This window comes from Thamnophis elegans, chromosome 2, assembly GCF_009769535.1.
Source record: "Thamnophis elegans isolate rThaEle1 chromosome 2, rThaEle1.pri, whole genome shotgun sequence".
NCBI classification, from domain to species: Eukaryota; Metazoa; Chordata; class Lepidosauria; order Squamata; family Colubridae; genus Thamnophis; species Thamnophis elegans.
The window spans coordinates 150,361,742-150,389,625 of NC_045542.1; the positions used below are offsets into that span (position 1 = coordinate 150,361,742).

Below are 27,884 nucleotides of genomic sequence, written 5' to 3' on the forward strand. Positions count from 1 at the left end.
TCAGGTGGAATGCATTGGGTGGCCCATCACAGTGGGGGTCGAGGTGGGAGCGATAAAGACTTCCCCTTCGTGGAACTGGGGCACGTAAACAGCAGCAAACGCAGTTGTGTTGTAGCCCTGGGGCGGTGGAGGCAGCTGGTGGACGGGGCCAAGGCCGTGGGGCGGCGCTTGGAGCGGCCCATGAGGACAAGCTTGGGGTGGAACAGGACCATCGGGCTCCTCCCGAGGGCCGTTTCCATTGCGCTTGCCCTTCTGACGGCGGTTGCAAAACCAGACGCGTACTACCTGCAAGAGACAAAGCACATGTAAGTTATAGCAAGAACACTTATACTGCTCCATACCACTTTAGAGCACTCTCTGGGGAGATGTTTACAACTTCAGCATATGGCCCCCAACAACCTGGGTCCTTATTTTAACGACCTCGGAAGGATGGGAAGCTGAGTCAACCTTGAGCTGGTCAGGATCGAACTCCTGATTGTGGGCAGAGTTTGCCTGCAATACTGCTTTCTAACCACAGCTTATGGTCAAGCCAATATGATGAGGGACAGATCACTGTGCTAATCCTCCCCACAATGATCTTCCCTCCATAGCTCCTTGCAGAGCCCATCCTCTAGAAAGACTCTACCTGCCCTTGAATGTTGCAACAGCAGAAGAAACTGAGTTGGCCTCTCCAAATGTCATCCTCAGTGAAGCATGCAAACCAACATCTGCATTTCCTGCGGCGTTTGAGGAGAACACATCTTTCTCCTCCTGCCCTGGCCAGTTTTTACAGAGGCACAATTGTGAGCACACAACACACTGCATCACTGTTTGGTTTGGCCGCAGCAGCACCTCAGATAGAAAGTCCATAAAGAGAGTGGTAAGGACAACCAAGAAGAGTATCGGAAAGAAACTTCCAGTTATTCAGGATACTGATTATAAGTGCTATGTGCTTAGAGCTCAAAGCATTGTTAAGACCTCACACACCCACTTTACGGTCTGTTTTTGTTGCTCCCCTTTGGGAGGAGGTTTCAAAGTATTTCTAGCAGGACTAACAGATTACGTAAGAGCTTTGTTCCCTATGCCAGCTGTCTGCTAAACTCGCAAGAATCTCTTTGCTCGCCATATACATGTATACAACTATCATAGTTTCAATATAGTTGTATGACAGCTTTAGGCTCATGACCGTAACTTTAAGATCCAGAAGAAGGAATTCCAAATACATACATACATACATACATACATACATACACACACACACACACACACACACACACACACACACATATATCACACACACACAATATACATATACATGTGTGTGTGTGTGTGTGTGTGTTGCATTTGTGCTGATAAATAAATAAAGGGAGATTAGTATAGATCTATTTCAAGCTATTTAGCTCTCATCAGCTAGCCATACCCTTACTGGGATTTGAACCTGTGCTGTATTACATATTAGGCAGGCTCTCCTCCTTTATCATACATACATACATACATACATACATACATACATACATACATACATACATACATACATACATACATTAAACAATGGCCAGCAGGGGGGAAATGTTTTCTGCAACTAAATAAAATTTAGTCATCCTGGGTTAGAATGATGGAAATTATAGTTCAACAAATTTTGCTGCAGGCAAGATGAAAAGAGTGCCTACAATCAGGTGTAATGGAACTGTAATTCAACAGGCAAACCTTTTTTCAAGTTAAAGTGGATAGGGTTATTATGGCAATCATAGGGTGATTATGCCACTTTTCCAGATTGACAGGTAGAGTGTTCTGAAAGAAAATACCTCATGTTTTGGCATTTTGTCCTGTGGTTTGACAATATGCCAGAACATCTTTGTTGTATGGGTTGTGCGATAAGTATTCTGTTTCCTTACTTTTATTCTGAAAAAGTAATCTGTGCAGGATACTGTCCATCACCTACATCAATTTTTCTCTAAATCAGGTGGCTGAAAGGACCCAGAATGGACTATCACTTTTTCTTTGGCCCCAGGACATAAAAAGAATTTTAATTTCCCATTGTTTGCTAAGGCAAAAAGTATAAAAGTCTTTTGGAATGCAACCCACTCAAAACTGTCAATTGGCAACTATCACCATGACTGATGACAATGACTTTCACAATTGAATTCTGGGTGGTGACATGCTTCTAACTCTCTCTGCAATTCCTTTCTAAAGGATGATGCTGACCAGGGGTGGGTTCCTGCCAATTCTAACCTCTTCTATAGAAGAGGTTCCACAAATCTACAGTGCCGTTTAGAACCGGTTCCAGCTCCATCCCCACCTCCGTCCGCACATCATCAAGATGAAGAGTGAGAGGAGGAATTCTGGGAGTTGAAGTCCACAAGTCTTAAAGCTGTCAAGTTTAAACACCCCTGGGTTTTTTTTCCTAAAGGGTTAGGGGTGCAAGAGTCTTGTAACTTGACAGCTTTAAGACTTGCACACTTCAACGCCAGAGTTCCTGAGCCAACATGACTGGAGGAGGAATTCTGGGAGTTGAAGTCCACAAGTCTTAAAGCTGTCAAGTTTGAACACCCCTAGGGTTTTTTTTCTAAAAGGTTAGGGGTGCAAGGGTCCTGTAACTTGACAGCTTTAAGACTTGCATGCTTCAAATGCCAGAGTTTCTGAGCCAACATTTTGGTTGCTAAGCAAGAGCGTTGTTAAGTGAGTTTCACCACATTTTACAAGTTGGCCACGCCCACCCAGTCACATGACTGCCAAGCCACTCCCACTCAGTCACATGATTGCCAAGCCACTCCCACCCAATCACATGGCAGGCAAGCCACTCCCACAAAGCAGGCCACACCTACAGAAGAGATTCTAAAAAAATTTGAAACCCACCACTGCTCCTGACCCTTCCCTAACAATGAAATATCTGTGTAATGTTCACACCTTTTTCCAGCTCTACAATATACTTTTGGAGTACCCAGAAAGGATTATCCCTGTATCTTCTTCTTTGGCCCCAGAACAGTTAAAGAATTTCAAATTCCCATTGTTTGCTAAGGCCAAAAAAATAAATAAAAGTGTTTTATTCTTTTGGAATGTAACCCACTCAAAACAGTCAATTGGCAACTATCACCATGTCCGATGGCAATGACTTTCACAATGTAACATCGGGAGGTGACATGCCTCTAACTCTCTCTGCAATTCCCTTCTGACACTCTTGAAGTACCCAGAATGGACTATCACTCTTATCTTCTTCTTTGATTAAAAAGAATTTTAATTTCCCATTGTTTGCTAAGGCCAAAAAAATAAAGTGTTTTGTTCTTCTGGAATTCAACCCATTCCAAAGCTGTCAGCCTGATTTCTTCGAAGCTCTGAATCGAAACAAAACAAAAGCGTGCACACTTTGAATAATCAGACATCAAAACCTGACCCTGGAGAGTTAGGATTTCGCGCACCAAGATGGTGGCTGCTTTTGGGGACATGCAATTAAGACGGGGGGTCACTCACATCCTTCTCCAGGCAGAGGTCGCCAGCAATCTGTGAAATCTCCTGCAGGTTAGGCTTGGGGCAGCGCAGGTAGTACGACTCGAGTAAACCCCGCACGTTGTTCTCAATGCTGGTGCGCTTGCGTTTCCGAGCCTGGATCATGGCCGACTCCATGGAGCACAGTTGCTGCACAGAGGACGAGAGCTATGTTTGGGATCACTGCTTGGAGGTCACAACCCCTTCTGACCCGCCCAATAAGAGAGCCCCCTTCTCCACCTCTGCTTAAAAGTTATCACAGCCACAGAGGTGGTAAAAAAAAAATAGCTTCAGGTGTCACAAACAAAAGCGAATATATACATGTCCCAGGATAATGTTGCAGGATCCAATCTGGGTTGGTCACCGGGACCAAAGGTTTTGTCTTCTGAGTTTTCGGACTTGTGCTAGAGCCCATCCTCATGGAACTTCTCGTTCCCTGAGGATGGGCTCTAGCATGAGTCTGAAAACCGCTGGTCCCGGCGACCAACCCAGATTGGATCCGGCTTCAGATGTCTCCAGCATCTGTTACTTACAAGGTTAAGCAATCTATACTGTGGTAAAGTCCCATTGCAACAGTCTAAACGTCTCCCTTGGGTACCTTCTGGTCTTATAAACTCTCTACCCTACTCATTTCTGCATAGAGCTAATGTCCGACTTACAATCACAACTGAACAATTTCAGCATTTCTGTCGCTAAGCAGCGCGGTTGTTCAGTGAGTCACACTGGATTTTTACATCCTTTTGTCGGCGAGGTTATTAAGCGTAGGGCTGCAGATTCACTGTTAAGTGAATCATATGGCCGTTAAGTGAATCTGGTTTCCCTTGCTTTCCGATGTCAGGTGGGAAGGTCGCCAATGGCGATCACATGACCCAAGGATGTGGCCACCATCATAAACGCACGACGATTGCGGATGCCTGAATTTGGATCATGTGACCATGGGGGTGCTGAGACCTTTTTAAGTCACTTTTTTCAATGCTGTTGTAACTTTGATCACTAAATGAATGGTTGTAAGTCAAGGCCTATCTCTCCTAGCATTCTAACATTTTCCATTCCTCCATTCAAACCTGCTGCCCTCTCCTCCGTTTTGTAAAGCCATCCCTTTGACCCATGTTTCAATTTGGATATATCCAAATTGGATATTCCTTTTTCCTCCAAGCCTACAAAGATTTCTAGTCCCCAATTTTCTCTACCGACTCCTAACTTTGCATCCCCCTTCTTCCAAAATTTCTTTCACATGTCAAGCAAAAGGAGCATCTCTGCTAAATTAAGGCCACCAGATACGTTTAGAAAGCTCACAAGCCAACATAGGTGGTTTAGTGTTCTGTTCTACTGTTAATCAACCAGCTGTTATTTAAAGTCAGATACCTATGATTCAGGAAGAGTAAACAACCACAAGGTAGTCACCATGGATATAACCTGGGTCTACTTGAAATTGTCTAGCCCGCTTTGAAAATTATCTAAATTGGCAACTATCACCATGTCTGATAGCAGTGACTTTCTCAATTTAACCCATGCTTCTGAATCTTTCTAGAATTCCTTTCTAAAGCATGATCCTGACCCTTTCCTAACAAAGGAATATCCATGTCATGTTCACACCTTTTTCCAGCTCTACAATATACTTTTGGAAATCAGAAAAGTCAATGCAATATTCCAAGTGTGATCTTTCCCTTCGTTGTTACATTTAATTCTAAAATCCATTCTCAGTGATTCCAAGCATAGAATGTCCTCTTTTAAAGCAGCAAACTGTGAGTTAACTTATCATCCACCATGGCCCTCAAGTTCCAATATTGGACATGCAAGCTGGATTTTTCGTGCCTGTGTGGCTCAATTTGCATTTACCGTATTTTTCGGAGTATAAGACGCACTGGAGTATAAGATGCACCAAGGTTTTGAAGAAGTAAATTTTAGAAAAGTAGGTAGGTAGGGAGAGAGAGGGGTAGGTAGGTAGATAGAGGGAGAGAGAGAGAAATACAGTAGGTAGGTAAGAAGAGGGATAGAGAGAGAGAAATAGAAAGAGAGAGAAATACAGTAGGTAGGTAGGTAGAGAGAGAGAGTAGGTAGGTAGATGTTTTCAGGTGTACTTATCCATTTGCTGGAGAAGGAAATTGCTGACAACCTGCAGCACCTAAGACTCTGTTTCTGCTGGCACAGCATTTGATCCACGTAATTCTCAATCAGTTAAAGAGCTTTCCAAAAGGAAAAAAAAAGTTTTTGCACTTTGCAAAACTCCCCAAAATGGCCTATTTTTCATGAAAACGGGCCTTTTTGTAAAAAAATAATTAAAAAAATTGCATGCATAGCCTTATGGAGGCTTATAGAGTGCTCCTGGGGGCTGGGGGGGGCAAAAAACCAGCCCATTTTTTGCTTATTTCTGCCCTCCCCAGCCCCCAGGAACTCTCTGAAAGCCCCCATAAGAGTATGCACGGCCATTTTGGTGAAGGGGAGGGGATTCGGGAGGCAAAAAATTGTGTATTCGGTGTATAAGACTCACCCAGATTTTCAGCCTCTTTTTTGAGGAAAAAAGGTGCGTCTTATACGCCGAAAAATACGGTACATATATTAAACCATTCATTTTCTTCTCTGAAGTCCATTCAGCAGCTTGGAAAAATCCTTATGGGATTTTCTGTACTCTCATTTAGATATTACTAACCTGGATAGTGTCTAATAATATCAACAAACGTGGTCTCCTTATCCTACTGTTCACCTGAACATATAGAAACTATTTAAAAAGCAATTGATCCATGAAGGATTTTTTGAATCTCTCTAATTTGAAAAGGGTTCATTTTTATTCTTCTGTTTTTCTAGACAGCATCTCCCTTTTATCTAATGGCTGTTGAATTTTGATTATAAACTTTATACATGAGAAATGTCAAAAGCTTTTTGAAAACCCAGGTATGCTCTCTACTAAATTATCCCATCTACATTTTTGCCAACATCCTAAAAATAAAGTTAATGAGATAAAACTTTAAGGGGGGGCATGCTAGTTCCTTTTCAGCAAAATTTGTTCTGAATGTTAACATTATTTCCTCTTTAATATTTTCAACATTTTATCCAGAATGGACATAAAACTGGCTTTTCATTAATTGATTAGGCTTTTCATTTCATCTCTCTCTGTTCTTCTGATATCCTTCTTAAGAAAGCTAATTCAAGGATGTTCTACATCTTCAAAATGAAGACAAGAATAAATACCTTATTTAGTTTCTCTATCATTTTTTCTCTCCTCTTTTAGCGCACCTTCAAATTCCGTCATGACTTCCTATTCACTTCCCTTGCCACAATATGCATAGCTTTTTTTTTAATGAGTCATTGTGTTGTTTTTTTTAGTTGAATTGTTCTGCAACTTTTATGAAATGCTTGCATATATATTTTTTGCTATTCCAGTTTGGGTAATTAAAAAAAGTGTGTAGATTTTAATGCTGTGCTAGCATATTTACAGAACATCCAACTGATTGTTACTAAGGAATTAATGAACACAATTAGAGAGCTTCAAATATTGACATGATTGATTGATGATTAGATTGATCATCCCCTCCTATAGAACCATTCAGGTCCCTATGACTGACTGACTGACTGACTGACTGACTGACTGACTGACTGAAAGAAAGATATATCTGCAGAAATACTGACTGGAGGAAGCTGATCCATACAACCAAACTGTATATTGCTGAGCGATATAGCAAAACTCCATTCAATTTTCTTTGCCACTGCAACTAAAATGTAGGCGCTGCAATTTTTTTCGGTTCCACCACAAATCCACGAAGCCCTTCTGCGCAGAGACATAACAAAACGCGACCCTACCGCGATGACATAATCGCGGAGGGCAAAATTGCGCATTCCCAAGCACTCACTACCCTAATCCTAACCCTAAACCTAACCCTAAACCTAACCCTAAACCTAACCCTAAACCTAACCCTAAACCTAACCCCTAAACCTAATCCTAACGCTTACCTTAAATGAAGTCGGCTTTCTGCCGCGGCGCTGTTTTAAAGCACCCTTCTGTTGCCACGCTGTTGTCGCGGCGGTGATGACGTCACGGCTTTAGCGCAGCGATTTTATCGCCGTGATTTTGACCAGCGCGGTTTTGTCGTGCCACGATTTTTTTCACCAGCCTGCTCTTCCCATGCTTAGAACATAGAATTTTAGAACTGGAGAGTACTTGGGAGGTCTTCTAGTAGTCTAACTCCCTGCTTGAGCAAGAGAGCCTATCCATTCTAGACAAGTGGCTTTGCAGTCTCTTCTTAAAAGCCTCCAGTGATGGAGCATCCACAACTTCTGAAGCTATTCTATTGGTTGATTGCTCTCACTGTTAGGAAATTTCTCTTTATTTCTAGCTTGCTTCTCTCCCTAGTTAGTTTCCAAACATAGTTTCTTGCCTTGCCTTTTGGTGCTTTGGAAAATAGTTTTGACCCTTCTCATATTTGTAGGAGCCCCACAAATATTGGAACACAGCTATCATGTCTCCCTTGGTCCTTCCTTTCACTAGACTAGACATGCCCAACTCCTGCAACCATACTTCGTATGTTTTAGCCCCCATCCCTCTAATCATTTTTGTTGCTCTTCTCTGTACTCTTTCCAGCATCTCAACATCTTTTTTTATATTGTGATGATATTGTGGCCACATCCAAATGTGATCCTACTGGTGGTTGTCTTACAAATGGTTGTCCCATCTATTTTGGAAAACCTCCAGGGATGGAGCATCCACAACTCCAAGAGACAAGCTATTCCATTGATTAATTCATTTTATCATTCCCCAAGTCAAAACCCTCTCGCAAAAGGTGTCCACTAAGGATGTGTAACGTGCATCAGGCTGAGAAAATGGTGTGTTTTGCAATAGTGGTGAATATTTGTAGCTTGGGGTGTAGGATGAGGGCGAAGGTTTGTTCTCAGAGGTGGGTTGGTTTCTGAGCGTTTCGTTACCGGGCTTCAGCAGACACACCAGTGGTGGGATTCAATTTATTTTACTACCGGTTCTGTGGGCGTGGCATGGCTTGGTGGGCATGGCAGGGGGAGGATACTGCAAAATCCCCATTCCCTCCCGATCTGCTGGGACTTGGGAGGCAGGGAATAGATGGAGGCGGGGCCAGTCAGATGTGGCATTCACCGTTTCTCTGAACTACTCAAAATTTCTGCTACCGGTTCTCCAGAAGTGGTCAGAACCTGCTGAACACCACCTCTGGGACACACCTACACCTGAAACCCTTATAAACAAAGGAACACTGACCCTGCTGAAGATGTTACCTGGCCTGGTAATAAAACGTTTGGAAACCAACCCACAAGCTCAGAGAATGAACCTTCATCCTCAAAATAATATGTATTCCTGCCTTTCTTTCTTTGGGGACAATCTCACCATACAGGAGATGCACTGGAAAAAAAAATCCAATGAGCAGATCCTTTGAAATAGCAAATTTTTTTGGTGATATTCTGGACCACCCAAATTCTGAATGGTGCTCTTTTTATTTGAAACGTTAAACAAAACCCTTTAAATTTTATACTCCCCGGGAAAGAGGCAGGGTGACATTTGCCAAGTAGAACTCTCAGAAAAGTGGCATTATTACGGTAATAATTATTAGTAACAATTAATAAAACTTAGCTTCCCAAATGAAGAATTTGTTCAGGTCCTGGAGATAGGATAAGCCATTCGTCCATCCTAGAAACTCACCTCCTGCAAATTCTCGTTACTGTCAGCCTCTTGAAGCCAACGCTGAAGAAGGGGCTTCAGCTTACACATGTTCTTGAAGCTGAGTTGCAAAGCTTCAAAGCGGCAGATGGTGGTTTGACTAAACATCTTCCCTACATAAGTAAGTAAAAACAAAACAAAAAACAAAAAACAACCAGATCAATATTTAGAAGAGGAATCTAGGACAAGGGTCTCCAACTTTGGCAATTTTAAGACTGGTGGACTTCAACTGGAGTTGAAGTCCACAAGTCTTAGAGTTGCCAACATTGGAAGGCCTGAGGAATTCTGGGAGTCGAAGTCCACAAGTTTTAGAGTTGCCAACATTGGAGACCTGAGGAATTCTGGGAGTCGAAGTTCACAAGTCTTAGAGTTGCCAACGTTGGAGACCTGAGGAATTCTGGGAATTGAAGTCCATAAGTCTTAGCGTTGCCAACATTGGAGATCCCTGATCTAGTAGGTCAGATGTCATAGCTATCAGAACTCAATCTTGGTCTCACTCTCATTGACTTCAAGGGGCTTTTTGCAGTAAAGTGTTCATACTTTGTGGTAACTAAAGAAAAATAGGGAATATTCAATATTGTTGGCAACTACTTTGCTAATAGTTCAAGTGTTGGAAGAATTTTTGAAAGCTATCTAAAGCAACTTCTTGCCCAGTGTTTTCCATACTTTTTAGATTCAAATGCAAAATTGTTTTCAATAAAAACCTAAATAAAATTAGGCTTACTTCATGGATGGAAGGAAGGAAGGAAGGAAGGAAGGAAGGAAGGAAGGAAGGAAGGAAGGAAAAAAACAAAGGAAGAAACAAAGGAAAAGAGAAAGAGAAAGGAATGAAGGAAAGAAAAGAAAGAAGGAAGGAAAAGAGAAAGAAAGAAAAAGGAAGGAAAGAAAAGAAAAAAGGGAAAAAGGAAAGAAAGAAAGAAATAAATAAAGAAAGAAAGAAAGAAAGAAAGAAAGAAAGAAAGAAAGAAAGAAAGAAAGAAAGAAAGAAAGAAAGGATTGATTGATTCCAGGTCACAGAAAAATTGCTACAACAAGAGTAGACAGTGAGAAATGCCTCTGAAAATGCTACAAGAGATTTAATTGATCGGATTAATCAACACACTTAAAAATATTGCCCTGTAAATTAGATGCCAGTTACACCTTTTAATATAAAAGCTATAAAAAGGAGCATCTCTTGTTAGATAACAATGCCTTTAAAGGAGAGAGGTTTCCCACTTTGGAACTATTGTTTGGACTAATGGGTCAATCTTATCAACAGATCAAGATTAATTCCAATTCAATGCAACACATCTCTTTAGCTCAGGAGGCCTTCTCTCCCAACTCTTTTGTTCTACAAGCTCTTATCATTCTGAGCCATGACTGCTCAAGAGCCACAGAAAGTCTCTTAATCTTAGTTGAGACAAAAGTTGAGTTTCTTCTCATCCTAGCTAAAAAAATACAAAAACCCACAAAAATTTTCATTTCTTTGATATTTTACATGCCTAAAACCCAACAGCTTGTACCTACCATAGAGTAAACCCAGGGCCAGCCCCACGTCTGCCTGAGTGAAGCCCAGGGTAATCCTTTTGTGCTTCAACTCCTTAGCAAACTGTTCCAGCTCTTCTGTAGTGGTAGTTTCCTAAGGGGGGGGGGGAGCAAAGAATAAGAAGTACTTTGATTGACAGGTATCCATTTCAAGACACAATAAGACCTCCTTGAAATTGATGCACAACTCATTTTTCAGAAAACAAGTTACAACTTTTGGCTAAATGTCTATGTTGTTGTTAGTTGCAAAGTTGTGTCCAACCCATTGCGACCAACGTTCCTCCAGGCCTTCCTGTCCTCTACCATCCTCTGGAGTCCATCCAAGCTCACGCCTGCGGCTTCGGTGACTCCATCCAGCTACCTCATTCTCTGTCATCGGCTTCTTTTGCCCTCAGTCTTTCCCAGCATGAGGCTCTTCTCCAGTGAGTCCTTCCTTCTCATTAGGTGGCCAAAGTACTTGAGTTTCATCTTCAGGATCTGGCCTTCTAAAGAGCAGTCAGGGTTGATCTCCTCTAGGATTGACTGGTTTGATCGCCTTGCAATCCAAGAGACTCCCAGGAGTCTATGGAGATTCCCGATCATCCTGGTCATGGTTGCCACAAAGGTGAGTTTTTTGTCTTTTGTTTTTTGTGCAAAAGGCAACTGGACTTTCTTGGGTGTTTCCTTTGAAAATATTTCGCTTCTCATCCAGGAAGCTTCTTCCATTCAATTCAGTTCAGTTCTGAAGAACTAAATAAGCTTCTTGGAGGAGAAGCAAAACATTTTCAAAGAAAAGAAAACCTCAAGGAAGTCCCAGTTGCTTTTTGGAAAAGAAGCACCTTTGGGACAACTGCTCCCTCATTTGGAATGGAGTTGAGCAAATTTTTAACTTTTTTGTTCCTATCACCTCATCTGGAATGTATATTTACTTTTTAAAATTGTAAAAAAAAGGAGGGGGACAAGGTTCAATTCTACTTTCCCATGTAGATGCTCAATGAGTGATTTTGAACCAGTCACTATATATACATATACATATACATATACACATACACATACACACATATATATAGCATTTGTGCTGATAAATAAAGGGAGACTAGTATAGATCTATTTCAAGCTATTTAGCTCTCATCAGCTAGCCATACCCTTACTAGGATTAGAACCTCGGTTGTTTTTAATTGTTAGGCAGATGTATTAGCCACTAAATGGTTTCCCGCCTGGAAGGCTCCTAGGGTGGAGTTGAAAGGCAAAAGGGAAGCAGTATGCTCCCTCCCATATTTGGGCATACCAGGTGCTTTGACATAACATACATACATACATACATACATGCGTGCGTGCGTGTATGTGTTCCAGCATAACTTTGGAATGCCTTGAGCAATTTGAACCAAACTTAGTACACAGATGACTTACTCACTGGAAACAACAAATACTGTGGGGTAAGACACCCATAACACCCCGTGAGGGTGTGTGTTCTGTTAAGATACAGCTTGTTGTGCCTTAAAATGGATTCTACTGTATTGCCATAAAATGGCTTCTACTGTGCAGGACAGTGGAGTTGCCATGGTAATTGCTTCACAGTACTCCACAAGGGGGCGCCCTCTGGTAAGGGGGAAAATCCAACATTAGAAATTATGTTTGGTTCAGGATTATTTTTGAGGACACATGTATGGATTAGGAGAAAAAAATATTAGCTAATATTGTGTGTGTGTGTGTGTTTGTGCATGTGTGTGTGTGTGTACACATACACATATAAACATATATTACATCATATAGGTACATATACAATCTCCCTTTATACTAATCAGGATAAGACCACCAGACTCAAGACTTGAGGACAGTGGTTTTAATTCTCATAATCTGTTTAAGAGCCAACATTGAAAGAGAATTGAAAAGATTCCATGCCAGACTATGGGTAGTTTGCAACTCAGAAGAATCCAATGGATTCCTTCGAAATCACTAGAAATCAATCACCTCAACAGATCTCCATGCTTCTTCATTACCTGCACCTCCCCCTGCAGGAGTGATTTATTAAAATTTCTTGCTAGAAGGCAGAGTTCAAGCTCACATGTATTACTTTCATCATTTCCAATCTATCTCTTTCTCACTCTTTGGAGCAGTCACAAGAGATGACACAAGAGTCACAACTTCCAGCAGACAATTCCAATTTCCAGCAGACAATCTTCACACATTTATGATAAGAAAAGGAATCCAACCAACAGGCTTCTAGCCTGGAGCCTACTTAATTGCCCAGAGTTAAATCATATCTTCTCCAAAAGAAATCTGCCAGGTTTTCTGTCCCCCTCAAGCTCACATTCTTAACTATCAGGAACAGACTCCAAGGGGTACTTAATAGGAAAGAACAGTTGCAACCAGGAGGGTTTCTATAGAAGACTTGCGTATTGTGTGGGTCAGAAGGAGAACTGAGAAAATATCTGCAGACCCCCTCATATCCTGGACATAAAGGTGTTCCAAATTCCTCCCTCGGGGACATTACTATAGGGCATTGCATGCCAAAACAATACCATCACTCTAACTGATCATCTAATTCTCACAATGCTGTCTAATGTCTATGTATATTAACCCATGAAGTATGGCGGTGGCATTATTATTTATCCTTCCGATTATCTTCTTTATTTTCCCTTTGAGTGATATTAAAAAAATAAGTACTGAGAGCTTCTGTACAAATTTCTTGTGTATCTAATTACACTTGGCCAAATAAAGTATTCAATCCAATCCAGTTTCTGCCACAAATAGCATTATGGCTAGCATACACTCTTGATTCTTCAATCAATCAGAACAGAGCTGGAAGGGACCATGGAGATCTTCAAATCTAACCTCTTGGCTCAATCAGGAGACCCTATACTATTTCAGACAAATGGCTGTCCAGTCTCTTCTTAAAAACCTCCAATGATGGAGCACCCACAACTTCTGAAGGCAAATTGTTCCATGCTTAATTGTGCTCACTGTTAGGAAGTTTCTCCTTAATTCCAAGTTGCTTCTCTCCTTGATTAGTTTCCATCCCTTCTAGTGCTTTAGATTTAGAAAGTAAGTTGACCCCCTTTTTCTTTGTGGCAACGCCTGAGATCTTGGAAGACTGCTATCATGTCACCCCAGTCCTTCTTTTCTCTAAACTAGCCATACCCAGTTCCTGCAACCATTCCTTACATCTTGACATTTTGGCCTTAGACAATTTAGAACTTCGCAGTCTTCGATCCGACCTAGGCGTAGTACATAAAAGTATCTGCTACAATGTCCTACCTGTCAATGACTACTTCAGCTTCAACCACAACAACACACGAGCTTACAATAGTTACAAACTTATGGTAAACCGCTCCAAACTCGATTGCAGAAAATACGACTTCTGCAACAGAGTGGTCAATGCCTGCAATGCGTTACCTGACTCTGGTTTCTTCCCCAAAACGTTAACCTTAAATTGTCTACCATGGACCTCACCCCATTCCTAAGAGGTCTTTAATAAGTGCCCCAGCATGCCTACTGTCCCTGTCCTAATATTCCCTTGTATTCGTAGTCATTTCATGTATTCATAATCATGTCTATACTTATATCTGTTATCTTATTCATGTTTGATCAAATGTATGTATATATGTCTTAGTCTCCAGGCCTTTAATCATCCTAATTGCTCTTCTGTGCAAGTTCTCAAGAGAATCTTCTCTGATTCTGTATGATCTGGGGACTGTGAAGGGGGGGGGGGTATGGCTCCTCCCAAAACCTATTCTGCTCCAATTATCTCTTGCAGCAATTAACCATTTTCTAATAGGCTCGTTCTTCAGAACTCATCCGTGACCTGAGATGAGCCGGAGATTGTGAAAGTTGAAATCTCAAACTTGGAGGATTCGAAATTTGGAAAGTTGAGCAAGATAACCATTCCTGGAAGCTTATACTCCTTTGAAATAGACACCATACATCGGTGCAGGGGTGAAGAACAAACCAAGGTCCAATCCCAGATTCCTTCCATAGACTGGAGGCCAACTGCAAGGTCTACCTTGCCCAAGGCAAGAAGATGAACTCTTTCGAGGCAAGAGTGCTTTGAAGTGACTTTAGCACTACAAGTGGCTCTCCAAAATCCTTAGCCAGACATTACTGGGAGAGAGGAGGATGGTGTTGGAAAGCCCCTGGGGAATGTCATTTCCAGGGAGGAGGGGTAGGAGAAGGAGGGGGTCTTGATTGAAAGCACCAAAGGCAGGATGGAGCAGACAGGATAAGGATCTGCAAAGTTTGTAGGGCAGGCAACAGAACCACAAGAGGTGTATTGTTTCTATATGTTGCCCCCCCCCCAAAAAAAGTCAGGGAAAGCCACAGCAGATTCTCCTGATGTGACAAACTTAATACACTGGCTGAGCATGCTTAACCATATGGTTTTCACTGTGATGTGAAAACTAGATACTGTATAAACCATGGTGTATGGCTTAAGTGAACGAAGATGCTATTGTTTGTTCAATGAACTATAATCTTCTGGTGCAGATCTACCTTTATTCATGGAAGGTCACTCTGCAAATTTGGTCCCAACTCAGCCTAATCTCTTCCCTCTCCCTCTCTCCCTCTCCCTTATCTCTCAGTTCCTCCTCTCCCTCCCTCTCCCCTTTCTCTCCCTATCCCTCTCTCTCCATCTCACTCTTCCCTCTCCCTCTTTCCATAACAGAAGAAGAGCACTTGTCTTTTGAACTTACATTTACATTTTGAAAATTTACATTGATCTTATCTTCATTATTGCCTGTGGGGTTCTTGACTGGGTGACCAAACCTTATCTCTAAACATACTCTGGATATTTTAATATTTAGAAACACAGAAAACTGACAGCAAAACAAGATCTAGGGGTTCATTGAATCTGGTTTGTTTTGTTTTTTGTTTGTTTGTTTTATTTTAATATATATTTTTTATTCCCTTAATACAGGTAGTCCTCGACTTACAACAGTTCATTTAATGACCATTCAAAGTTACAGTGGCGCTGAAAAATGTGACTTATGGCCGGTTCACCGACAAATGCGTGATAGACATAAGCGCGCCGACAAAACCGCGATGGGACAAATGAGCGCCGTCAAAATCGCTAATTGATTTTCGACAATAGCGCGCCGACAAAATCGCAAGTGAATGTGCTGTGCCTTTAACATAGTGGAACGCGTATACGTACGTTATAACCCTGGGCTTGGTGGCCAGAAATGCTTGCAGGTTCTCTGGCTCCTTCTCCAGGGGTCTCTGAGCCGAGGGCAGCCCTGCCCGCCTGCTGCTGCCCGCCTGCTGGAGGATTTCCTGAGCCTGTAGTAAGTTGCAAGGCAGAGAACCCCCAAGTCCAAAAGGCCCCCTTCCCCCCCCCCCCGCTGGGTTTGCAGAGACAGGTGATGGAATTGATTTTCCTCCTGTTTTACATGCTGGAGGACGAGGGGGGATGGGGGCTGCTGTGAGCTTGGAAGCAGAGAGGGAGAAACTTTCTTTGGGCCTTTGCTCCGGACTGAGACCTTCTCCCTGGGCAAGGAGGCTCCAGGCTGAGTTTCTCTTGTGGTTGTCATCATCGCGTTTTTGTCGTCGCGATTTTATCGTCGCTTTTTTGTCGGCACGAATATGTCCATCGCGCAATTGTCGGGGTCACGCTTATGGCCATGTTTCATACTTACAATCATCGTGGCATTCCCCATAGTTACGTGATCAAAATTCAGATATTTGGCAATTGGCTCATATTTATGACGGTTGCAGGGTCCGGGGTGGGGGAGGGGTGTCAGGTGATCCCCTTATGTGACCTTCTGACAAGCCAAGTCAATGGGGAAGTCAGATTCACTGAACCACCATATTAGCAATGTAACAACTGCAGTGGTTCGCTTAACAACTGTGGCAAAAAAGGTCACAAAATGGGGCAAATTCACTTAACAACCATCTCACAGCAACAGAGAGGGCAGGGGACAAAGAGGACGTGGGCAGGGAGTTTGCTCCTTACCTCCCTCCAACTGACATTAACTTTCCAACTGTTCCAGACTTTTGGACCTTGTTCTCCCTGTGGAGAAGTCTGGAACATTAGCTTTCCTCTTCCACACTAGGACGATTTTGCACGAACTTAAATTTTGCACTATTGTGCAATTTTTTAAATGGTATGGAGAGTGCGTGTGGTATGGTTGTGATTGAATGAATGAGCCCACTTTTATTAACCTATTGTTGTATTTTTGTGTTTTTAACTGTTACGTGGGGATTGCTTGGGTGAATGGATCCGTATGTTTGAGAGGGCTGGAACTATAACCTGGTGCCGCCTGCACTGAGTGCTACTGCAGAAGTGTTAGGGGGCCCAGGCCCAATCCCAGTCGTAGAATGTTTGAGTTAAATGGCCTGCCGAAGAATGCGGCAGGTATGGGGGGGGGAATGGGGACCACGGACACGGGTGTGGGCCAGAACATTACGGTCATGACGGGCAGGGGCAGGTATGGCAGGAACTTCAGGGCTAGCCATTACCGGGGAAGGAGGGCTCGCTACGTCACAGCGATCTCTCCTTCCGGCCCTACTAGTTCCACTCCAAGGCCAGATGGTGAGAGTGGTCAGGGCCCTGGTCGCAGGCTGCTGTTGCTAAATGCCAGGTCTGTGGTTCACAAGGCTCCCCTCGTCCGGGACCTAATTTTAGAAGAGGGGGCAGACCTGGCATGTTTTACTGAAACCTGGCTGGGCCCAGAGGGAGGAGTCCCCCTCACTGAAATGTGCCCAGAAGGGTTTTCAGGTGCTTCATCAACCACGACCCCAGAAAAGGGGTGGGGGAGTGGCTATCATCATCCGAAGGTCTTTAGTTCCTCGTAGGATCCCTGCTCCGGAGCTTGTCGGGTATGAGTCCTTGCTGGTGAAGTTTTTTTTTTTTAGTCATTTATTTGACATTTATAGGCCGCCCTTTTCCCTGAGGGGACTCAGGGCTGTTGGACCTTGGGGGTCAAGTGAGTCTCTCGGGAATAGGGCGGCATAAAAATTGAATAAACTACAACTACTACTACAACAGATATTTTGAGCCCCATTGGGGTCACAATTGTGGTTATTAAGTTAGTAACAAGGTTGTTAAGCGAATCCAGCTTCCTCATTGACTTTGCTGGTCAGTAGGTTGCAAAAGGGGATCACGTGTCCCCAGGACACTGCAACCATCATAAATATGGATCAGTTGCCAAGCATCCGAATTTCGATCACGTCTGGTTGTAAGTGTGAAAAATGGTCATAGGTAATTTTTTTCAGTGTTGTAACTTTGAACGATCACGAAAAGAAATGTTGAAAGTCGAGAACAATCTATAGAAGAGAAAATAGAATAGAAGAGTTGGAAGGGACCTTGGAGGTCTTCTAGTCCAACCCCCTGCCTAGGCAGGAAACCCTACACCACTTCAGACAAATGGGTATTCAACATCTTCTTAAAGACTTCCAGTGTTGGGGCATTCACAACTTCTAGAGGCAAGCTGTTCCACTGATTAATTGCTCTAACTGTCAGGAGATTTCTCCTCAGTTCTAAGTTGCTTCTCTCCTTCATTAGTTTCCACCCATTGCTTCTTGTTCTACCCTCAGATGCCTTGGAGAATAGTTTGACTCCCTCTTCTTTGTGGCAACCCCTGAGATATTGGAAGACTGCTATCATGTCTCCCCTACTCCTTCTTTTCATTAAACCGTTCCTCATATGTTTTAGCCTCCAGTCCCCTAATCATCTTTGTTGCTCTTCTCTGCACTGTACAGTCCTTCAAATATTTTAATAGTTTTTTTAGTTTTCCTTCCCATTTGTCATTTCTCCTCTAGGCTAAATCCATCAACTGTCCTTCATCCTTTTTTCTCGGATCATAATTTTCACGCTGGTGATCCTTTCTCTCTCTCTCTCCTCTGAATTCATTACAAATTGTCCCCTTCCATTTAATGATCTGGAGGCAGACCAAGACACAGAATTCTGGGTAAGGCTTGATTAATGCACAATAAAATGGAGTATTTAAAAAAAAATATTAGAAACTATCTAATTTTAAAATGATAGTATTCTTAACACAGCTTTTTTGTAGTTGGATGACACTGCTGATGGACAGTTAGTTTAAAGTTAATTAACAGTCCCAATATTTTTCCTACAAGGTAAGTATTCCTCACCCCATCCCTATGTATTTGACCATTTTTTGTGTACAGCAAATACAGCATTTTGAATTTGTATCTGCTAAACTTCACTTCTTAATTCAGTTGTTTATTCTACCAAAACACAGCATTCTAGGTCCCCCCCACCCCAATTATATTTAGGAAGCCAAGTTTGGTCTTTTGAGAACTTTTTAATTCAGCCTTCTCCAAACACATTTTGAATTACAAGCCACCCATAACTTTAAAAAGTGAAAAGAAACTACAGTACTCTTAAGATCCAGATTGAAGAATAATCATTTAAATAATTGATAGAAATGCTGAAGAACACTTTCACGCAGAGAAACTCAGTTTGTCAGTCAAAATACTGCTCAGTTCTGACGTACAGCCCAATGAATCCATCCAAGGTTGACTCAGCCTTCCATCCCTCCGAGGTGGGTAAAATGAGGATTGTTGGGGGCAATAGGCTGACTCTGTAAACTGCTTAGAGAGGGCTGTAAAAAGCACTGTGAAGCGATATATAAGACTAAGTGCTATTGCTATTATTCCATCAGCATATATCACCTAAATTTTATTAGGTGATAATAAAGGATCCAGATTGTTGGGGGCAATATGCTAGCTCTAAAAACCACTTTGAGAGGGCTCTGAAGTGGTATATAAATCTAAGTGCTATTTTTATTGCTATTCTTCCCTGTTAATTCTAATTTTAATGATCCCTGTTAATTCTAATTCTCTTTATATTTAAAAAAAAATATTGTTGCAGTTTTGATTTTATTGTAAGCAGCCTAAAGTCTCTTGGATAGTGAGATGGGCAGCATATAAATTTAATAAATCATCATCACCATCAGAGGTTCATCTATCCAATTGGCTAACCATACAGGGAAATAGGGAGAGTATATTCTCTTTGTCATGTGTTTATCCTGCTTTTTTTTTTAGAAGTACACCTTTCCATCCCCCAAATCAGAAATAAACTCCTAGGTTATCTACTGTAATCTGGTTTTGTTTTTATTGTTTACCTAGATGAATAAGCATTAACTCTTCAATATTTATAAGCTTTCAAATAGTGTTTGCACAACAATGGAAAAATGATGAGGTCCCGACAGACGACAGTGTAAAAAAAAAATTAGAATGTGCTGAGATGGATAGATTGACACTTACGATAAAAGAAAAAGAAGAAACAGAATACTTTTTAACATGGGATTTATTTTACCAATGGTTAACTAATAGGAACAGAGGTTAGGAACTAAACAGAATCAGAAAAGATAACAAAAATGTATATTGAAAATGTTGTAAGATTGATAAACTATTACTATTTTGTGATTAATATTGATATTTGTATTAAGATTACTAGTATGTTTATGATTATTGTTGTATACTTATTTAAAAATTATTGGTGCCCAGAAAAAATGCTGTTCAAATAGACATGGAATTTTTTATGTTTATAAAAGAAAAATGTATCAATAAAACATATATTTTAGAAAATATTTATAAACTTTCACTTTAATTTTAATACCTGACTTTGATCAATAGCTCTTGGATTCAAACAAATCTTTAGTGGATTTGAGAAGACTGGTCTTCCTGTCTGGCTCTGAAGCAAACTATTATCTGATTACAGAAAGAGATTTGGGAAGATTGATATTGCTCTGTCCAGTCATTATAGCATTAGCAAGAGGCTTAAAAATTAACTTGTTCAGCTCCTGCTCAGAAATTCAAGATGAATTTCTGCATATTCTAATATTCTCTTAATTGCATTCCCATTTGACAGAATCATTTTTCCATTGCTGTGCAAATACAATTCTGGTAATGGTTAGTATATGTAATACCAGATATATAGTCTTTTTATCATATTTTTCTGGTATAGAATAGAATAGAATAACAGAGTTGGAAGGGACCTTGGAGATCTTCTAGTCCAATCACCTGCCTAGGAAGGAAACCCTACACCACTTCAGACAAATGGATATCCAAATCTTATATATAATGCCCAACAAAAATATCTCTGGTTTTAAATCTATGTTGCTTTATAGGTTTTTTTTTCCAACCAAGTATGTATTTTCGTCCAGTATTTTTTAGCTTACTATTAAGGATAAAGAAGAAACTGAGTATTTTTTGATATGGGATGTATTTTATCAATGGCTAGACAACAGAAACAGAAATCAGAAAGGAGGAGATATGAGAAGAGGAAATATTAATGTGGAGAGTTGTTAAAGAAGATGTTAAGTATTATTATCATATTATCAATATTATTGTGATGAATATTACAACAAATATGTGGATTATGATTGTTTAAAAATAATTGTGCCCATATCACACAGTTGATGGAAATTGAATGTTACATAAGTAAAATAAATAAAATATGGGGTGGGGGGAGAAATTCAAAATGAATTTCTTAGCTGCATGGTAGATCTTGAGTTGGGAATGGGAAAAAGGGACACTTTTGAGTTGTTTCTTTTCTCTGGAAACTTGACTCTTTTTAAAAGAAATGCCTCACAATTGCTTTCTCTGGGCTTTGAGAGCAGCATCACAATGTTTCATTAATTAATGTTCCCTAAGGAATGGGAAACTTCAAAGAGTTTTTACTCGATCTAGGCCAAGAACTGATCTGGCCCACCACCCTTTATCTCACAGTAGGCAGTCAATATACATTCCAAAAACACACAAACATGAATAGGGGGGTTGCTACCCCTCCTACACTGAGGCTCCCCAGCAGCTGGCATTTCAGAATAGCAAACTGCCCTGAAAGATTGACAGCTGTTGACTTTTCCCCTGTCTTTCTTGGACTTGTCCAATCCTCTCCTTAAAAATAATTCCCCACTGATGACCATCACCCCCCAATGGCCGTGAAGTTCATATCCGGCACAGCATTAAAAAAAAATAATTCTGTTCATTGATCCTGAATCACGGATTATTTCATTTCAATGGTGACCCAGAATTCTAACACTGGGAGGAATGAAACCTTTCTGTTTTCTATGTCATGCATTGATTTTGTATTAAGCTATCGTGTTTTCTCTGTCTTTCAAAAAAAACCAACTTCAATTGTTGTAGATCTAAAAGAGACACCTACAACAATAGAAAAAGAAAGGGAGAGAGGAGGAGAGAATGAAAGGAGGATGGGGGAAAGAAGAAAGAGGTGAGGAGGAGGATGGAAGGGAGAGGAAGAGAAGGAGAGAGGGTAGGAAGGGGGAGAATAGGAGTAGGAGAAAGGTAAGGGAAGAAGGAAGGGGAAGGAAGGAAGTAGAGAATGGAGGGAGGGAGAAAAGAAAGGGAAAATAAGGTGGTGTTACAACAGGAGGAGGAGATGGTAAATAAAGCAACCCAAACTGTATATTATAACCTATTAAATGAAATAATAAATGTATAAGAGTGACAAATGTAAAGACGAATAACAATTATGTGAATGTAAACTTAAAATGGTATGCAAGACAATAAAAAAAAATTGGAAAAAAATTGTTGTAGTCTTTCCATACAGGGAAAGCTTTCTAATTGCCTCATCCATTGGCATCCTTTTTTTTGGCATTCTTTGGTAGCTCCATAATAATCTTTGGGGAGTTTAATTGTAAGCCACCCTGAGTCATTTTGGATAGTGGAATGAGCAGCATATACATTTAACAATAACCATTGAGATACCGAGAGCAGTGTTACCATGTGACGACACTGCTATACAGGTAGTCCTCGACTTACAACATGTAATCCATTTAGTGACCGTTCAAAGTTACAACAGCACTGAAAGTGTCTTATGAACCAGGTTTTCATATTTAGCAGTAGCAATAGCAGTTAGACTTGTATACCGCTTCATAGGGCTTTCAGCCCTCTCTAAGCGGTTTACAGAGTCAGCATATTGCCCCCAACAATCCGGGTCCTCATTTTACCCACCTCGGAAGGATGGAAGGCTGAGTCAACTCTGAGCCGGTGAGATTTGAACCGCCGAACTGCAGATAACAGTCAGCTGAAGTGGCCTGCTTCCAACCATTGTGGCATCCCCATGGTCATGTGATCCAAATACAGATATTTGGCATCGGATTCATATTTATGACGGTTGGTTGGAGCGTCTCCGGTCATGAAATCCCCCTTTTGTGTCCTTCTGACAAGCCAAGTCAATGGGGAAATCAGATTCACTTAACAACCAAGTTACTCATTTAACCACCACGGTGATTCACTTTAACAACTGTGACGAGAAAAGTTGTAAAATGGGGCAAAACTCGCTTAGCAAATTTCAACATAAATTTTGGGCTCAATTGTGGTTGTAGGTTGAGGACTTACCTGTACTGCATTGCTAGTTTGTTGCAAAACTGGCATGGATTTCACACTGTGCTTTGCAATACAGATGTCATAAAACTATGAACAAATTGCAGTCATGTCATAACTTCCCATAATACACACTCACACTGTTAGTGATGGCATCCTGACTGTTAGCACAAAAGAGGGGTTTTTTTTATAACTGATCTGCAGGAGAACAGGATAAAAGCTAAAACATTATCAGTCTGCTTGGGGGGGGGGGGCAGGGAAACCCCACTTCTTGCTGCACTCCTAAAACCTCTGAATTTTAGAAACAAATCATAGAACTGTGACTCATTTTACAATGTGGCTTTATACCCACTATACCAAGCATCTCCAACCATGGCAACTTTAAGCCTGGCTGACTTCAAGTCCCAGAATTCCTCAGCCAGCAAAGCTGGGGAATTCTGGGAGTTGAAGTCCGCCAAGGCTTAAAGTTGCCAAGGTTGGAGACCCCTGCACTATACAGCCTTAAAAAAAGGCAGCCAAGTACCGTATACCAAAACACAAAGTTTTCACATTCACACCATGCCAAAATGTGATTTTTGACATACCGGGTTAGGCTAACCCAATCAACTGGAGATTGATGTATATTTTATTTACTGATCAATTGAATAAATCCAACTAGCGAGTGAGCAAAACAGCTGGAACACACAAAAAAGGAAGCAACTGATTCAAGACAATGGAGCTTCTTTCCTAGAAGGAAATCTTAAAGCTTTTTAGTTTTAAAAGGTTGTCCTCCAAGCTTGCTTGGCTCCTGGACGTTTCATTACCAAACTATGTAACATCTTCAGTGGGATTTGGGGTCAGGTGTCTTGTTCCTTTATACAAGTCCTGGGTGGTTGGTTGGCCTTGCGATTCAACCAGTTACAAGATCAACCAACTACCCAGGAACTATATAAATGATGAATCCTTGGTGCTCTCTGAGCTTGCTTATTTCCTTGCAGACATTTCATTGCCGAAACTAGGTAACATCCAGTTTGGGAAATGAAACATCTGCCAAGGAAACAACCAAGCTCAGAGAGCACCAAGGACCTCTTCATGTCAACCCTGAGTGACAAGTATTCTCCTTTATATGGTATCTGTATAAACAAACAAGACTCTTCACCCAACCGCCCACTGAAGATGTTACCTAGTTTGCTAATGAAACATCTGGGAGTCAAGCAGCAAATCACCTCTTTGCCTAAATCTACAACCTGAGCTATGAACATTATCCACAATTTCTAATGGTAGTTAGTCTTCAGTTCCATTGGAAACCTAGCGTTCTGCCCAATAGGGGTGAGAAGAAGAAAAACCACCTTTTTCTAAATTCTCCAAGAATTTATAAGAAAAATATTTTCTCTTACATCTTCAGAAGTTTAGACGCTCTGCCAATCAAGTCCGACTTCTTGACTCTGTAATCGATTTCATTAATTGACCACTTCTAACAGCAGCTGTTGGGATTAGGTGACTTTAAACAAATTAGGAGGGGCAATGATTTTATGGATCTTAATTAACATGTTGATATGCTGCTTCCCATTAAAAAAAAAGTCTCAAAGCCGTTTGTAACATTGAACACATCCTAGCACTAATTAATCACCCTTAATCCTCCACCAGGGCAGTAGAATCTGAATACTAGTTCTTGAATGGGGGGGGGGAAGAGGAAGCTGTTTGGCTTTACATCCTTCTCAACAACTAAGGCAATGGATACTTGAGTTGATGGAGTAATCTGACACAGCTTTGCTATGTAATTACTTTTAAAAGAAAGAGGGCCATTTAGAGCTTTATCTCCAAAAGTTCAAGGGTGTAAAGAAACAGCTCGGCTCAGGAGGAAACTGAAACCACTTTTTCTCAACTTGATCTCAACTCTCATAATTTCTGCCTGCTTCTAATTTGTGACACCTTAAAGTGTTTACGCATGATACTATGAGCTTTTATGAGTTATAGTCTGCTTCCAGTGTATACTATAAACTATGAACCTGGATCCAATTTTTTTTTCAATTTCATTTTTTTTCCAAATTCAACACCCATTTCCGCATTATATGTTTCTAACATAGATACAACAGGTTGGTGTGGGATTGGAAAAAAAATGAATTGCAAAAAATGCAGATTTACGGAAGACCCATCCTAACATCTCATATAGCCTTACCACTTCTGAACACAGATTCCATGGTAAGCTTGGTTAGCATTCAACTCACTTGAATGAGATTTGTGATTTAGCATGTTAGGTATAACCACTAAAACTGGCAACTAAGTTGCAGTGTTTGGATAAAGCCTAAACAGTGGCTAATTAAGAAACCAGGTTACCAGTTGTGTGACGATCGTCATTGAACTACAAACTAATTATACAGTATTGGTTCACACAATATGCAATAAGCTGAGGCAGAGTTAGCTAGTTTGTGATTCAGTCTTGTTACAAATCCAACCACTTATTTATGTTTCAGTTTAACACATTAACAGAGTTGGAAGGGACCTTGTAGGTCATCTAGTCCAACCCAATATGAGCTTAGAGATTCTCATTCAAACATGACCAAAAAAAAAGCACCATGGGGAAAAAAAACCACCACTTTATTTACGCTTACAATTATGACAAGCAGGACATGATCCCGAGCTGGGTACTTAATCCCCAGCTGGGATCTAAAACCAGAGTTGCAAATCTTCCAGAGACTTAATGGACTCCACCTTTAACAGAGTTTTTACCAGCTCGGAAATTTTATCTGTAATACCTATCAATGAGCCCCAAAGGAGACCATGGTTGATTCCATGTTGTTCTACGCAGCAACAATAATGCACAGTACAAGCCCAGCCACTCCATAATAAATGTGAAGCCTCGGAGCGAAAAGGTGGTTTTTCCAAAAGGCAACTGGACTTTCTGGTCCCCCCCCCCCTTTGAAAACATTTCACTTTTCATCCAAGAAGCTTTTTTGGATGAGAAGCGAAACATTTTCAAAGAAAAAAAATACCCAAGAAAGTCCGGTTGCCTCTTGGAAAACCCATCATTGGGACAACCATGACCTGGATCAGGGGTAACCAACCTTTTGGACCTCAGGAATCACTAAATTCATAATTTTAAATCCCGCAGACCACTAATATGATTTTTTAAAATGATAAATAGTATTTAGTGCAATATAAAAATTGCAAATAACTTTTCCACAGACCACTAAAATTTTCTCGTGAACTATCAATGGTCCACAGACTACCAGTTGGTGACCTGGATCACTGAGAATCTCCATAGATGTGAAGTTGCAGAGCACTTCATACAATTCCTCAATCCTTCATTTGCTCCCCGCATTTGCCTAACAGGTCTCAAAGAGCTACGAATGCTAAAACCCTCAGGCTGAAATGCTCTGCTAAAACAGAAGCTACACCCAAACAGATCAAACCCAGGATTGTTATGTGAATGCAAAAAAAGGGAGGCACTTCCTCCAGATTACAAGATCACAGCTGAATGCAATGAAAAAGAAGCCGAAAAAAGCTAGGAATACCTTCCCATCCCGAGTAGGAACCAGCCATTTTAAAAGCGAGTAGGAACCAGCCATTTTAAAAGCGTTTAGCATCCTATAAGAAAATCTGAGCAACTCTTTAAAAAGACAAAAAACCTGGCAAGGACACAATTATTCTTTATTGGCTGTGTGTGATTGGACACCCAAAAGGAATTTGTGTCCAGTGCATAAGCTTTCACTGCCCATACAAGCAACCAAATGATGGGTTGTATATTGTAGATCATAGTTACAATCATTAATAAGATACAACAATGTCATATCAATATCATAGATGCAGGCTGCATTGCTATTAATCTTCTCATTGTTCCTGTTACCCATCTCCTCCCACTTATGACTACATAAGTGTATGTTGCTTGTATCCTTACCATTTATGTGGATATTGATTGTTTCCCCGATTGCTTGCTTAGTTGTACCCTATGACTATCATTAAGTGTTGTACCTTATGATTCTTGACCAATGTGTTTTGTCTTTTTATGTACCTTGAGAGCATCTGCACCAAAGACAAATTCCTTGTATGTCCAATCACACTTGGCCAATAAAGAATTCTACTCTATTCTATTCTGGATGCCAATAGGAGAAAGTAGTAAGAAAGATGGGAAAAATGAGAAGACGAGAAGAATAATATCAACGAACTTTACTATACTAGGGTGCTCAATTGTGTCCTTGCCGGGTTTTTTTTTAAGAGTTGCTCATTTCTTAATCTTATACTTTGAGAAGCGCCTTGCAAAACCCAAGTTTGGCTCCAACCGCCCCCCCCCCCCGCAATTTTCCTACCTCTTCACCGCTGCCCTCTTCCTCTTTCGCTTCCTCCGAGGCCATCTGCTCGCTGGGGGTCAGGCTGCCATCGCTCCGGGGACTGCTCTCCGCGCTGTCCGGACTGGCTGGCTCTCCGGACTGGCTGGCGGGGCTGCTGGAAGGCTCGGGATCCGGACTGGGCGAAGCGGCTTCCTTGATGCTGTTGTTGCTGCTGCAAGAAGCCGGACTGGCCTGGACCGGCGCCGAAGGGAACAGACACCCGCCGGCCCAGGGATGCCCTCCGTAATAGGGGCCCGCTTGGTCGAAGTCGCGCTCGACTTTGATCTCGGCCTTGGAAGCCTGGCAGGCTTCCCCGGGCTGAGCCAGGACGTAAGGATTGACCATGATGCCCGGAGCGTGGCTCCAGGCATCCCCGGCGGGAGCGAAGGGGTACCAGTGCGAGGCACTTCACCCCCGCCGGGGTAGGACTCTCCGATCCCTCCCTGGGGGCCGTAATCGGGCTTGAAGCCAAAGGCCTGCCCGGCCGTCGCCCCGCTGAAGGCTTCGGGCAAGAAGCCGGGCGAGGAGGTTTCGTGCTGCGGGACGGCCGGGAGGTTGGCGAGGTGCAAGCTTTGCACCGGGAAAGGGTAGGAGCGGCCCAGCTCTCGTCGCAAAGGCCCCGCCAT

At 41.6% G+C, this 27,884-nt stretch overlaps 1 protein-coding gene across 1 annotated transcript; it reads right to left on the reverse strand.

Moving 5' to 3' along the window:
• On the reverse strand, positions 1 to 27,884 carry POU5F1 (POU class 5 homeobox 1). The gene is given in 6 exon segments (XM_032210810.1): positions 1 to 285; positions 3,448 to 3,612; positions 9,122 to 9,252; positions 10,646 to 10,757; positions 27,238 to 27,656; positions 27,659 to 27,884. Coding segments are annotated over 6 exon segments (1,338 nt in total).